The sequence below is a fragment of the Trachymyrmex cornetzi genome, unplaced genomic scaffold (genome assembly GCF_001594075.2).
Source record: "Trachymyrmex cornetzi isolate Tcor2-1 unplaced genomic scaffold, Tcor1.1 scaffold23, whole genome shotgun sequence".
Classification (NCBI taxonomy): Eukaryota; Metazoa; Arthropoda; class Insecta; order Hymenoptera; family Formicidae; genus Trachymyrmex; species Trachymyrmex cornetzi.
The window spans coordinates 368,373-382,343 of NW_017296956.1; the positions used below are offsets into that span (position 1 = coordinate 368,373).

At 37.4% G+C, this 13,971-nt stretch overlaps 1 protein-coding gene across 6 annotated transcripts in view; it reads left to right on the top strand.

Moving 5' to 3' along the window:
• LOC108760811 (latrophilin Cirl) overlaps positions 1 to 13,971 on the top strand; it is a 355,183-nt gene that overhangs the window by 72,405 nt on the left and 268,807 nt on the right. For all 6 annotated transcript variants that reach the window (XM_018507013.1, XM_018507016.1, XM_018507015.1 and 3 more), the window contains exon 2: positions 10,257 to 10,388. In XM_018507013.1, coding sequence (XP_018362515.1) covers positions 10,283 to 10,388 — 106 coding nt within the window. In that variant the 5' untranslated portion in view covers positions 10,257 to 10,282. The remainder of the gene's footprint in view (positions 1 to 10,256; positions 10,389 to 13,971) is intronic.

Genomic DNA, 13,971 nt, shown 5'->3' on the forward strand with positions numbered 1-13,971 from the left:
CCGGTTGATAACGAAAATGGATTCAGTAACCAATATATAAACCTGAGAAATGAGCTCGCGATTATTTGCGGTTGAACGATTTCGTGTTTATTTCTGATAAATAATTTCGGCGCGTTGTGGTGGAAAGGCAGCGGTGAACCTTTCATCATAGAATTCGCTCGCGATGCGAGAGAGAGCTCATTACATACCGGGCGATTTAATTCGGAGTTGAAACGCCGGATTATGAGCTGGTCCGCTGGTATTAATATCAAACGATTATCTCGCTCGATTATTGTTATCGTCGTACGATTAGCGGGTGGATTTATGCGCGGGCGTCCGCTCATACAAGTTAATAATGCCAGTTATTCCGCTCTAATGTAGCAAATATTTATTATATTATCAGAACAGTTCTATGATGAAGTAATTTTAAGCCGTCAAATTCAACAAAAGGGCCTAAAGCTTATTCCCAACCTTTTAATTCCTCATCTCTATGTAGCTTTGTTTAAAGATTAAAAGCCGGAATAAACTTGCTTCAAGTAGGAACTAACAATAAGTTTAAAAGTATATCACACAGATTAGAAGGACTGTTATATATAAAATACAAAGACGTTATTAAATTAGTAAAGTTTTAAATATCAATGGAGAATTCTTTTTGAGCGACCGAAACTTTAAGTCGGAAATGCGAAGAAAAATAGCGACGGTTGGTTGGATTCAATCACGGCGATCGATTAAAACCATTCTCCCACGCAATCGCCTTAGTTAAACTCCTTCGAAAGAAAATCCGTCTTTGCTTTAAAGCTTTTCTTTTGTTCTCTCTCTCTCTCTCTCTCTCTCTTTCTGTTTTTTTGTAGCCATCATCTTTATTCCTTCTTTTTTCTTCTCGCGCGTTATTATCGTCTCTGAGTCAAATGTGAAGGTGTGACAAAATAAGAGCAGAGATAAGAAAAGAGAAAGGCGAGCAGAAGGTAAATAAGGAGAAAATAATTCGAAGACGACGTCCTTCTAAGTCGACGTTTCTACGAGAAGCGTGAGAAGGACAAACGGAGGTAGCTCGGAGGTAGCTTAACTCGCGTTATTCTCGTTGTCGTCGGAGCAAACGACTACTTGCGTCACTAGAGGCGCCTCCTTTCTTCATCTCCTTTCCTATTTTCATCTCCTTTCAACCTATAGGCACTGCAACTTTCGGTGACTGCGGAAATCTTGTAGAACCAGATTGAGATACCAGCATAAACGGACGGACTTGTCATCGCCACTAGAGTTTGCATTGTTTCCTGTATTTCACTCTTTCTTCTTCTTTTGTGAATTTCTAGTCGAAAATCAACTTGGTTCACATATTAATTAGAATATATTTCAATTTAATGTTTAATTTTCATATTTAATTTTTAATTCAATCTTTAAACATAAAAAACGCGATATGATTAAATTCAGTTATAAAACAGATGAAAGTTATAAAAAATTTTATTCATATATACATATATATAATTAAAAAAATTCCTTTAAGGTTCGAAAAACAAGTTTATGATATATATTCGAATATTGTTTTTACTGTAGGATAGAAACGTCCAGTTAAATATGAATTTCAAAATGTTCCTCTTTCATATATATATATAGCCATAAAGAGCCTCCATATAGTACGAATAAATCGCGTTTACCTCGTTCTTTTTTCTTCTTCCTCTTTTAGATTTACCGGTGATACCATCCACCACCCTCGCGCATCATGCACGCTGTAATAACGAATAATGCGGGGCAGTTAGACGTTAGCAGGGCCTCGATCCCGCTAGTCCTTAAGTGAAAAGTGAGCCCTCGTTTCGTGAAGCACCCCTAAGCCAGGATCGTGCACGCGGGACACGCAGTGGGGATCAAGTCTTCCGTAGGGCGAATAATATAATCGTTACCCGCGGCGTTCGCGTAATTTTTCCTTTTATAGCATAAATCGCGATGCGTCTTTCCCTAGACGTCGATGACATCCGCTGTTTGATAGCGATTTAGTCCATTCTGTCGAATTGAAAACTGCAACTTCCAGACAAGAGATTATATTTTTGCTACAAAATGTTTTTTGGCTGTCGTAAATATAGTTATAGAGAGTCCGATTCCAGGATGTTGCAAATTTTTGTATAACGCACATTTTATTAACTTACAAATTTTGAAAAATATTATGTAAAAAGGAAATTACATTTTAAAAATATTTTTATGCTTTTATTTTGACGAAAGTGATAATGCTAAAATTGAAAATGATAAAAAATTATATTTATAAATTAATGTATTTTTAAATCATGCATTTTATATATTTAATTTTACGTTGACCTATTTGTTATTATCACGAATTAATCTTCTTTGAATAATTTCTTTACATTTTCTTATATATTGCAATGGACCATGTCATGCTGCATTGCTTGAGATCCATATATCATGTCGATGATAAAATCGATGATGTTAGCAGGAAGACGGTTTATGTCTTGACATTTCAAGCGAAAGTATGTTACTTATTACTGGTTGACGTTTCTATCATGAGATATAAGCTAACTTGCTTATAACTCCATTACTTATTACACTCGGCACTCTTGCTAGATCAATAAAGAGTTAAGAGCAGAGAAAAAAAGCTACTTGGTCGTATATCACTCTTTCGATAACCTATGCACTTCATTACAGTTAAGTGCATTGAGCGTTACATTCACGGCGAGATCACATTTATTAGTCAGACATGAGTTGACAGCTCTAATTTTATTTCCTTCGCAAGATGAAATTATATCATCAATTTTTTTCTATTTCTCAATCTTTCCATCGTATAATATTATGCAATAATATTTCATATTTTTAATAATAAATATTCAGTTTTTTTTTAAATACATATCGGAATACGTGTACAGTGAAATCTTTATAAAAAATTACTTGTACATTGTTTTATGATAATCTATACATCATTTTTTTGGAAAGATGTATTGCAGAACATTGAAGTAATTTTTATATGCCCTTTTGTATTACATAAATTAACGTTAATCGCTTCGTTAATGGAAGCTGTAACGCAAAGAGTTGCGGAGTCTGCCCGCAGGCATTCACGTCGTCCACTATCTTTTGGCAGCCGCGTTCCTTCGTCCACTTTCTTCCTTAAGGCCGATGACTGCCCGGCCTCCCGGTTCCTTTGAAATTATAGGCGCTTTACGGTACTTGCTCATAATCATTTTATGCTTCGCCGAAGCACTCCAGAACGAAGCTACACGAAATATACCGTGGAAGTTATTTACACGGTAAATACGCGCCTCGCGAATGAATCGAGGCTAATTTGACAGTTTTCTAATTTTGCTCCGTGTATCTTGGAAGAGATGCCTGATTTTTTGCGCGATTTTAATTTCAACTCCTTGTGTCTGAAGTTTAACGAGAATGCAATACCGTTCTTATTCCGTTACCGTCAATTTGCATTATGTCAATTTTTGCGAATTAAATTTATTCTGTTGTTTTTTTTTTGTTTTGTGAATCTCAATGAATGTCGTTGACACATTTATTTGTATGATATCATATTCGCAATGATCCATTTCAAACTATTTTGTATCATGACGAAACAAATTTTATCGTAATATAATATTTATTAATTTTATAATAATCCAATATTTGGTAAGTCCATTGTAATTCTACACGAGTTTTCTTTGAAAAACAGCCATTTAAAATTTTATGACATACATTGCGATGATAGCTCTTAAGTCGATTGAAAGCTCGTGTCATACACGGATATCTGTTCTATAGAAAGCACGAAAGCAATAAGAGTCTTCGCCACATCGCCCATTCGATAAACTCATCCATGTCACGCTTGAAATAACGTCCAATTTCAAATAGGTATTACTGGATTCCGGCAAGTGTCTCCGTTGCGAGAGTCGTTCTCAAAGTCGAAGATATCGAATTTGCATTTTTTGCATTTGCATTCTCTCCGTAGGTAACGAATTTGCATTTTCCAGACGAATCGTGGAAACTGCACGATCCTCGCAGCGACGACTGTATTTCGTCCGATTCTGATATTACATGTGCATGAAAATCTTATCGATGTAAATTAGTTATAACCCGATTTCCTACTAATAAAAGACTTTAGAAATATGAAAATCAATTCAAATTTCTGAAATGAAACGATATCAATTTTATTTATTCGAAAAACGTTTTCTCAACAATCTTATTTGATCATTATATGCCGATCATTGTATAATCGACCTATAATTATTTTCATCAATATTATATAAAATCATACCCAGATTGATTACTATTTTATAATTTGTTAATGAACTTAGCTCGTACAAATCTTTAATCTGATAAAGATGAAAACAGATCAAATTGAAAGCTGCTCGTATTATTTGGCTCCTGTTCGGGTTACAGAGTCTGATATCGCCTGTTGAAATTTTCAAAGCATCGTGTCAGTTTCACGTCGCGTCGTGTCGCGTCGAGGATATCTGTTCACGATGAACTCCGGTAGAAGAAAGACAGAGAGAAGGCTGAAGCGGAAGAAAGGTTGATGCTGTGAAAAGAGAGCGAGAGAGGGATGGGACGAGAGAAGACGAGTGTGTAGGCGGCATTCGAGTAGCACGAGGAAGCGACACAACGGAATTTCAGAAATTGCGCTCGACATTTTCGCATACAGTGTATATATAGCTAACCGAGCCGCTTCCTCCTCTTCATTCTCCACGATCTTCTCTTCATTCTCCATCCATTTCTTGTAGCTGCTCTTTCCAAGCTCTCGCGATTGAAACAAAGGGATGTATCGGCGACATTCGGAAATCGATGATTCTGTTGAAGACACCTTGATATTGCAGTATCAATTTCGAGTTTGAGTGAGTTAGCATAAAAGATTCAATGCTACAACCTCAATCAGTCGTGAATCGCGTGGAATTTTATACGTATTCTTTATTCGAGTTCTGCGTTCGAGGAGAAAATTAAAAGATTAATTGTAAAGAAAAAAAAAATTGGGTACGTTTTCAGATATACAGTTTCCAGTTTAAATTTTCGAGTAATAAAACAACATATTTCGTTATTCACAATATTGTTTCAAGAATTAACGATAAAGTACGCCTTGACGGTAAGGAAAGTCGCGCGTCGTTCGCATTCTTGGGAACTCGGATCTTCGACGAGCCAGATTCGCGGCGGATTTTCCGCAGGGAGAATTGCGAGTTAATTTCCCGTGCGGTCGCCTCCGGCCCATAACATCGGCTCGTTGTCGTCGTCAATTATTTTTAATTGCGCGCCGATCGGTGCCCCGGGGTTTGCGCGGTGTGCATTAAAATGCGCCTGAGTGTAAAATTGAAACTCGCGAGGTCGCGGTCACGTATATACTGTATCTCCGCCGACGCGATAATGTGATTTTCAACAAATAATTTTGATTCTCCCTTGCTCATTGCGCTCTCGCAATCGCACAGTTCATTGCGAGCATCATTTTGCGCGGGGGATCGTCAATGATGGACGAGTTCGTGCTCGAAATCATTGCAAAACGAGAGAGGGGGATGGCCGGAGGGGATGAAGGGGGAGACGAGTGATTGGAAAGGGGAGAGGCGGCCGGCAGGTGCGTGGCTGTTCAATATTCATCGGCGAGAGGCGTCGAAATGATTTTAAGTGCCTGCAGAAATTGCTGCAGCACCGGCGTTTTCTGATAATCTGCATTATTTCGATCGCTTTGATCGCCGCTGCTTTAATAATATGTAGATTTATGTTTTCATCCGGGCGGCGGCGGCGGCGGCGGTGGCGGCAGCGACGGCGGCGCGTCACTTCTCTCGTCCTGACACAGTCCGACGGGATGTGGAAATTATTATTGAATTATTTATTATGTTCTAAGTACCGACACAGGATGCGTCCTTCGTTTACTGAAACTTTATGTGAGAAACAATGTTAAATAAATTTCATCGCTATAATTACGTTCGTCAAGGCGTTAATAATGCGATTAAATGGTAGAAAATTACTTCCGACATTTTGTCACTATAGTTTAAGGATCATAAAATAACGTAAGTGCTACAAGTGTCTTCATTTATAAATTTTGGGAAATTGGAAAATTGGAAAATTGGAAAATTGGAAAATTGTTATAAGGGATCCCAGAAGTATGTGAATTATTATATTTTAGGTCGCTCTTTGCAATGATTCCATTTCCAAAGTGCGAGATCTTTTTCAATTTTAGGGAATTAAAATTTACTAAAAATTTTCTTTGCGTTATTCAGAAATATGTCTTGAATTAAAATATTAATAATGGATAATATTGAATGTGATTCTGTATCGTAAAAACTTTATGTTTTTATCTTTTTCATAATAAAAGAAAATATTTTTTACACAAATAAAAATTTTTTTACAATAAAGAAATATTTTTTAGTACACGATGTTCTCGCGTATTTTAAAATATCGCAAGATTTTCAATAAAAAATATCGTAACAAAAATATAAATATTTAGAAATTGAAAATTGAAGAATAAAGATACAAAAATATTTATTGTGTTGATATATAAATATTATCTTGAAAATTAGCAATCAACATTTTCCGAGAACATTTTACAAGCAAATCACCTCAATAAGTATTTTATTCCAGTAAATGGCTTGCTCTATTTTTATTTTTATCGTATTTTTTTTGGTATATAATTTTGGTGCCAACGGGAAGCATCTTGCTGCATTTGAACGTTTTTTTTGCTATAGCTCGAGAATTGGAACATGGCGATAGCTCGGAAACGATAAGAGCATTTCCAAGAACGTTCGATGGTGCACCGCGAAGTGCGTCGTTGGGAATTTCTTCCAAGCGTTCGATTATCGATCTAAAAAATCCGTGGCGGAATAGTATTAAAGGAAAAAAAAAAAAGAAAGAAAAAGATAGTCGCCTTACTACTCGCTCGATTGTGTCGAGCGAATATATCCTCTTCTGCTCTTACTCTTTCCCTTTCCTTTTTAATAAATGATCTTTCTCCCTTCGACCGCGACGACCTCGGAGATGGGAATCGCGTTGTCATCGAGCTTATCGCGATTATCGCAGTGTACTGCGTATCGGCACACGCATGCACATCGTACGTAACATCGCGGTACGTTGCGAGGAAGAAAAGGGAGGGCAGCATTGATGAAAGGAGAATAGCGCATCGCCGATTCTATTCGCGCGATGAACGCGCGGATACGAGGTTAGAGAAGATAGCATCGTCGGATTAATTATGCGTAATGCATGGGACGTACGCGAGGATGCGTTTGTGCACATTGCACCAACGAAAGGCAAGAGAAGGGGACAGCCAGCGCATTCAATTATCGTCGTTATACCGGGAGTTTACAGATGTTTCGGCGATAATCGCGTTGCTACGTGGCTTCCACGTTCGTCGTATTAAGTGTTGAATGCCAGCGGCATCAAGAAGGAAGGAGAAAACGAGAAGCGAGAGGATGGGAAGGAGAGATGCGGAAGGGAGACTTAATTAGACTCGTCGGAAAAATTAACGCGGTCCGCTCGAAACGAACTGGCAGCACTCCAGGATATTCTCGTGTCGCTGTTCTTCCGCGTCCGCGGAAATGCACCGCTGCAATCCACCCGATGCAATCTGCGAAGTGGTCCACCGTGATGCACGTGGCGGTTTGCGGCTCGATGAACTTCCTTTCTCGGTCATAATCGAGACGACTGCTCGTTGGCTCGCGATATACTTATCCTTTGAATTACAAGTTTTCCGAAAGATTTTTATGGCAATTTTTTATCAAACCTTACACACATACACAATATATTGGAGATTTAAAATGTATATTGAAGGATTATTGAATTTTTCTTTTCAATGTGTTCAATTACAAAATGCTGCGTGAAAAAACGTTTACACATTCCAGAAATAAAACGAAGAGAGGACAATTAATGATATCATTGATAATATTTATATTAATGAATAGTTTAAATAAGTATTCTAAACATTAATTGGTCAAGTATTATAATTCTCAATCAATTTTATAATATTTTTTAGAAGATAAAATTATCATCTATCTAGATTTTTTTTTTCAAAGATCAGGCATTTCGAATTCTCAGTCGATTAAAGGTATCGATATGTACTTGAAATTTATCGTACCTTGAATTTTCTTGCATTTACAATATTTTTTAAATAAAAGGTATTTGATATACGTTTAGAGTGGAGCTGAACTATTCCGTCACTTTCAACCTTTAAAATGATATAAAGTTTACGACAACAAACATCTTTTTGCAATGACCTTTAAATGTTCGGTACATGTTGTTCAGTATATGTTGTTCAAATAAACACTATCATGAAAAATAGATGAAAAAGATCCGTTCTATCTTATTGTTAATTCGCTCTTTTGTATAAATGTGTTATTTTTCACCTCTTTTCCGTCAGTTCTGTTTTACTGTAAATAATATGTATTTTACTTAAGATTTAACATTCGCGACGCCAGCGAAAATGCACACTTTCGCGCGTAATCCATACGAGTCACCTGCTACTCCCTTCGGCGGCGACCCGACGCGACGCGACTCTCATTCTTTTTCCTCGCAATTCCGCATGATATTTTTTTTTTTCCCCTCCCGACAAACTGATAGGTCGACGGGGCGTACGCGCGACGCCGCAGGAAAAATCGAGCGAGCATCGCCGGTAAACACTATAAATCAGCTTAATCCGCGCGTCTAGCGAAGCGAAGGGGTTGGGGATATGTGTGCGTTCGCGTGAATGTAGGTTAACGAAGGCGAAAAAGGAAAACAATTTTGGTGTCAGCGTTTCGAAATTTGCAGACCGCGCGAACACGGCGCGATTCTATCGAATAAAAACAGTGTGCGTTGTGCAACGGGTGGAACAAGATGAATTAGGGTGGTGAACTGCGATCCATAACCATATGCCATACGCGTTACGTTTAAAAAATAATATAATGAGTGCGTTCCGTTTTCACATTTACACGCTGTAAGCATCAATTCATCTTTGTTGTCTATTAAATATTAAACAAGAACAAATGATGATTACAAGTTCTGTAAGGGCAAAACGGAACGTACCTGAAATATGAGGCAATCAATAGAGTTATTTGAATCTATTAATGCGATAATTTAAACTTAAAGAAGTACAGGAAGAACGATTTTGTTGAAGTGTCTCTAAAGGTCGTATTTATTAGGCTTTTATTTTGAAATTGGCTTAAATATTGTCTTCTCTCAGGGGATTCTAAAGTCGTATGTTTTATCGATTTAGTACAACTTACAACGATGTATGTTGACACATCACACACTATTGCATCAATATCACTCGCACACATATGTACAAATTTTCTAACCAGCTAATCTTTCATATTAAGTATCTAAACCTAATTCTAAGAACTCAATATTGTTTTTTCATGTAATCTGTAGTCCAAATCAAGATTGTTTTATATGTACGAAGTATAAAACTTGTATATAAAACAAATATTATTACAAGTCGATGTCAGAGGTTCATAATAAAACTGTAATTTTGCAACTTTTTTTCGTTTTTGACATAAAGTCAACTAATTTAGACTACGTTATCGTTTATACTTTAATTGTGGAAAAGGATTTTTTAATCTATATAAAAGCAACTTATTTGAAAAGTAATCGATAAAACAGACAACTTTAAGATGCTATATAATAAGATTGTGATTATAATATCTGAAGACTGTATTGTTCTTTAAGTAGATATCTATGTGAAAATAATTTATTGGTCCATCAAAATAATTATATTAAATGCCCAAGCTGGGTTGTCAAAACTTTTTAAAGCATCGTCATCATGCTTGAGCGTTTCTACATAATTATTTTGATTAGTATAATTATTTTAGTATAATTATTTTCAGATCTATAGCTAGCTAATTTTTAGATATTTCAACAAGACCGTTCTTTCTATGCAATTTTAAATCTTTTTAGAAAGATAAGAAAAATTATGTCGAGAAATAATATCTGTTTCATACACACGACATGCAAGTTTTCTTAATTCCAGTATACCAAATACTTATATCTATTCACCATATCTATCTATATTTTAATCTAGTTTATGACGTGCACCGCCTGTACGATATCATGGCCTGAATCACGATTTCCACGTAATCACGACCGTAAGTCGACCGCGCGTCTCTATACAAAAAAAAAAGAACAAACAAGATAGAGAGCGTAAGAATGGTCACCTGATAAAGTGTACGATTTACGTAAATGCAATAATAACGTGGCGGCGTCCAATCTTGGCATACCGAACGTATGTGTTCTCGGAAATCGCGATGCACTCCGGGGTGAGCTTACACATAGTTGGCGCGAAGTGCAAGAACCATCGGCGAAGCAGCACGCCCCAATGCACAGACCGTGATCGTTTCTTCCTCTGCTTTCAGGCGTAGTCGGAGCTCGGAACCTCACGATGGAGTGCCGCAAGGGTCGACGGAAAGGAGGAGCTCCGATCCTCGGCAGTCTGCTACTTGCGTGGTTCTTAACCAACGGTTGCGCCGTCGTCGCACGAAATATAGGTGAGTGCGAGAAAGTATTTACGATTTCGGATCGCGGTTCCTTGCCGCGGGTAAACCTCCACCCCCCCACCCCCCCGATCCTTGCGCCAATTAAGGAGCTGACTACACGCGTGCGGATATTTACGCGCGCCACGTCCCGTAGAGTCTCTCGCGAAGTCGCGACTCGCCGCGCCGCAGGCAGAAGCCAGTTTTGCATCCCGCCGTCTCTTCCGCGTGTTCTCTTTAACTTTGCAGCGAGCACATTTTAAATTGTCACATCGGTGACTACAACCTTTGTGCAGGATTGCGCTGGCTGGCTGGCTTTGCTTCGGGAAATTGTAATGCCAAACGGAATGTTTCTCAAAAGATTCTTTGTTTGAAAGTATAAATGTCAAAGTATGTACATATATGTGTGTATAATACGAGCATGTAAGACGTTAATTAAGTTATAAGAAGTTGTCACTTGGTAGAAATCAAAAGACATCAATTTTATTTTTCACTGCAAAAGGAGACAAATACATGCCTGTGCACGAGCACGAAATTATTTTGCATTAGTAGTCAGTGCGTTATTAATCGGGTGAATTATTTATCTGATAAAAGACTCTATCCGAGTTCATTGTCTTTTATCGTCTATTATTTCAGTCGCATTTTTTAGAAACTTAATTATGCGAGTTTATGATGGACTTTAGCGTCTATGTTCTCCTACAAATTTTAAACAAGAGTATGAAAGTTACCTCGAAGAGGTTAATAACGAGGGTGGAAGTGGCCATGACGTGTATGCGCAGGGGGCGGAAGATCGTTGTTGCCGTAAACCTTGGAAAATCCTGTGAGATAGATGGGAGGTTTCGGCCGGCATGTTAAGTCCGGGAACATACCGTAGCACGCTCGTAGAATTAAACCGTTCTCGTGTTAATTGATTTAGGAGATTCCGTCAGCGTGTGTATATGTATATGTGTATGTACGAGTGTATGTACGTTTGCCATGTTGCGAGTTTCTTAGTAATTCTTCTGTAGCAAGAATCTTACATTTTTTTAAGTATTTAGTCAATATCTTTGACATAAATTGTGAGAAAATGTCACATTATAGTCTACTTTTAAAATATCTTCTTTCTTATATATGAAAAGAATGTTTTTGCTAAACGGTATCTAAACATTTAACTATAGGTACAGATCTGAAAATAATTTTATTCGACCATCAAAATAATTATGTTGAACATTTGAACTGGTTGCTAGAAGGTCAAAACTTTTTACAGCATTGTTCATCATGCTTGAGATTCTTACGTAATTATTTTGATGGTCCAACAAAATTATTTTCAAATTTGTATCTAGCTAAATTTTTGAATACTTTAACAAAATCCGTTCCTTTCGTGTATTTAATATGTGTTCAAATAGCTTGAGTAATAAACAAATATTCTGAACCTTAATATTTATACATACAATCAATTTAAAGTATTTTTAACGTGAACTTATACATAAAACGTATTTACTTTGAGTGAGTGAGTGAGTGAGAGAGAGAGAGAGAGAGAGAGAGAGAGAGAGAGAGAGAGAGAGAGATATACATACAGTCAATTTAAAGTATTTTTAACGTGAACTTATACATAAAACGTATTTACTTTGAGTGAGAGAGAGAGAGAGAGAGAGAGAGAGAGAGAGAGAGAGAGAGAAATGACAAACTTATACAACACAAAATCTAAAATCATTATACAGATGTCTTATATGACGATTTTAGATACGTATGTTGTCCTGACAATATCTCTTTACGCTTCAAAAATAACATGTGCATCGATTTGATGAGTTTTGCCGTTTCGTTGACAATTTCAATTCTTGAATATATACATACAGAATTTCTAAACTGTCCTTTTTGTATATGCGTGCTTCGTACATTCTTATAATTTTGGTTCTGTATTTTTTGTCAGTCTATCATCACTTTCATGAGGCATACGCGTGAGAGTGAAAGTTACGGGAATGACTTTTGAGGGTTTGGGTACTCTGTCGAAAAGAAATCTGTTCAGACGTCGACGGCAGTGCCTACAAATTTCTCTCGGGACCATTTCCTCTCTCGCATATTAGCCCGACTGTGCGAGCCCAGTTGCAATCTCCGACGACGTGTAACTGATCGCGGAAGTTGAAGAAAAACCCGCATTGCTGAGGTACGCCAGCCGGCGCGGCCCAATACGCGAGGGGCGTCATTTTCTGTTCATAAATCCAAGGTTTTCTGGTGAGAAAACAAAAAAAATATTCGAATATCTGCGACGTTGTTCACGGTACGATTACAAAACTTAGATTTAATGTTTAAATCATGAAGGACATGAAAAACATGAAAGTTTTTGGGATTACATTGCAAAAATGTAAACGTAATTCTTTTCACGAATATTTTATCGAAGGAAGATTGCAAAAATGTTTCAATCAAATAAATGACAAAACAGTTTTTTCATTAATTTTTGTGAATACTTCTCGATACATTACAATTTATATTAACCTTCAAGTGGCAGATGGCTGCAGCCTCTCATGCATAATTATCTCAAAAACCGTTTACCAGAAAAGAAAAACAAAATATATTGCTCAGAAGTCTTAAAGTTCATTATTTTTTGCTCCACCATCTTATAAGGATATAACGCAAAAATTTAACTTTGCATATATTTAAAATATTAAAAAAATATAACTATAAAAATAAAATTTTTGGGGGATTTTCGAAGTACCCCCACCTACATACTTAGATGTTCTTAGTCAAAGCAAAGCGCGGTACCTTGTGATGTCAGATGAATACATCGCGTAAACCAAGGAAGATGAAGTGAAAGGAAGAGAGGAAGAAAGGGCTCTGGCTAGCGCCCGATAGGTTTAGAATTTAACGATGCACAGAATACATGCGAGCATTAACGAGCGACGGAATCTCGAGAGCAATTTCAGAGCGACGTGTTCAAGAGGAGTCGCGGCTGAGACACACGGGAGCGGGAGGAGGTTCATGAGGAGAAACGATGAAGATCGGGGTTGGAGAGAGCCGACGTGTCCTCTCTATTCCTGTGCGATTATCATACACCCCAGTGCACCTAATCCATGCAGCCATCATCATAGTTGCGTTTCCAGTGTTCTGCTTTCATTCTGCCTCCCTTTCCTTCTACTCCCTCTGCTGTTATAGGCATGCGTGCACGCACACGTGATACTCGTATGCATGACACGCACACGCACGCACGCATATATAGGCGGGCGTGGGGAAGAACCGCAGTAACCTAAACGACAGATAAGTCAGAATCGTTCGCGTTGTACCGCCGGGACTCAAAAGAGGCTTTGTGTGCTCTCAAAAGTAGGTAGATAGTTAGGATGTTGTAGATTCGATACCGTTCTCAACTGCATTTTCAAGAATTACGGAGTCTTAATATACGAATCGAGTGGCGGAGAATTAGCAACGTTTACATTGAGTCGAGTTCCTGCATTGTAAATACGCATCTTTAGAAATAATTGCGATGAGAGATGAGATGAATATAGTGATACTGTATTTATCATGAGATTAGTTTTTTTGATAACATATGACTATAAAATATATTAAAAATATACAAAATTTAGATGTCTCAATATAGACATTAATAATTTTAAAATAATATATTATT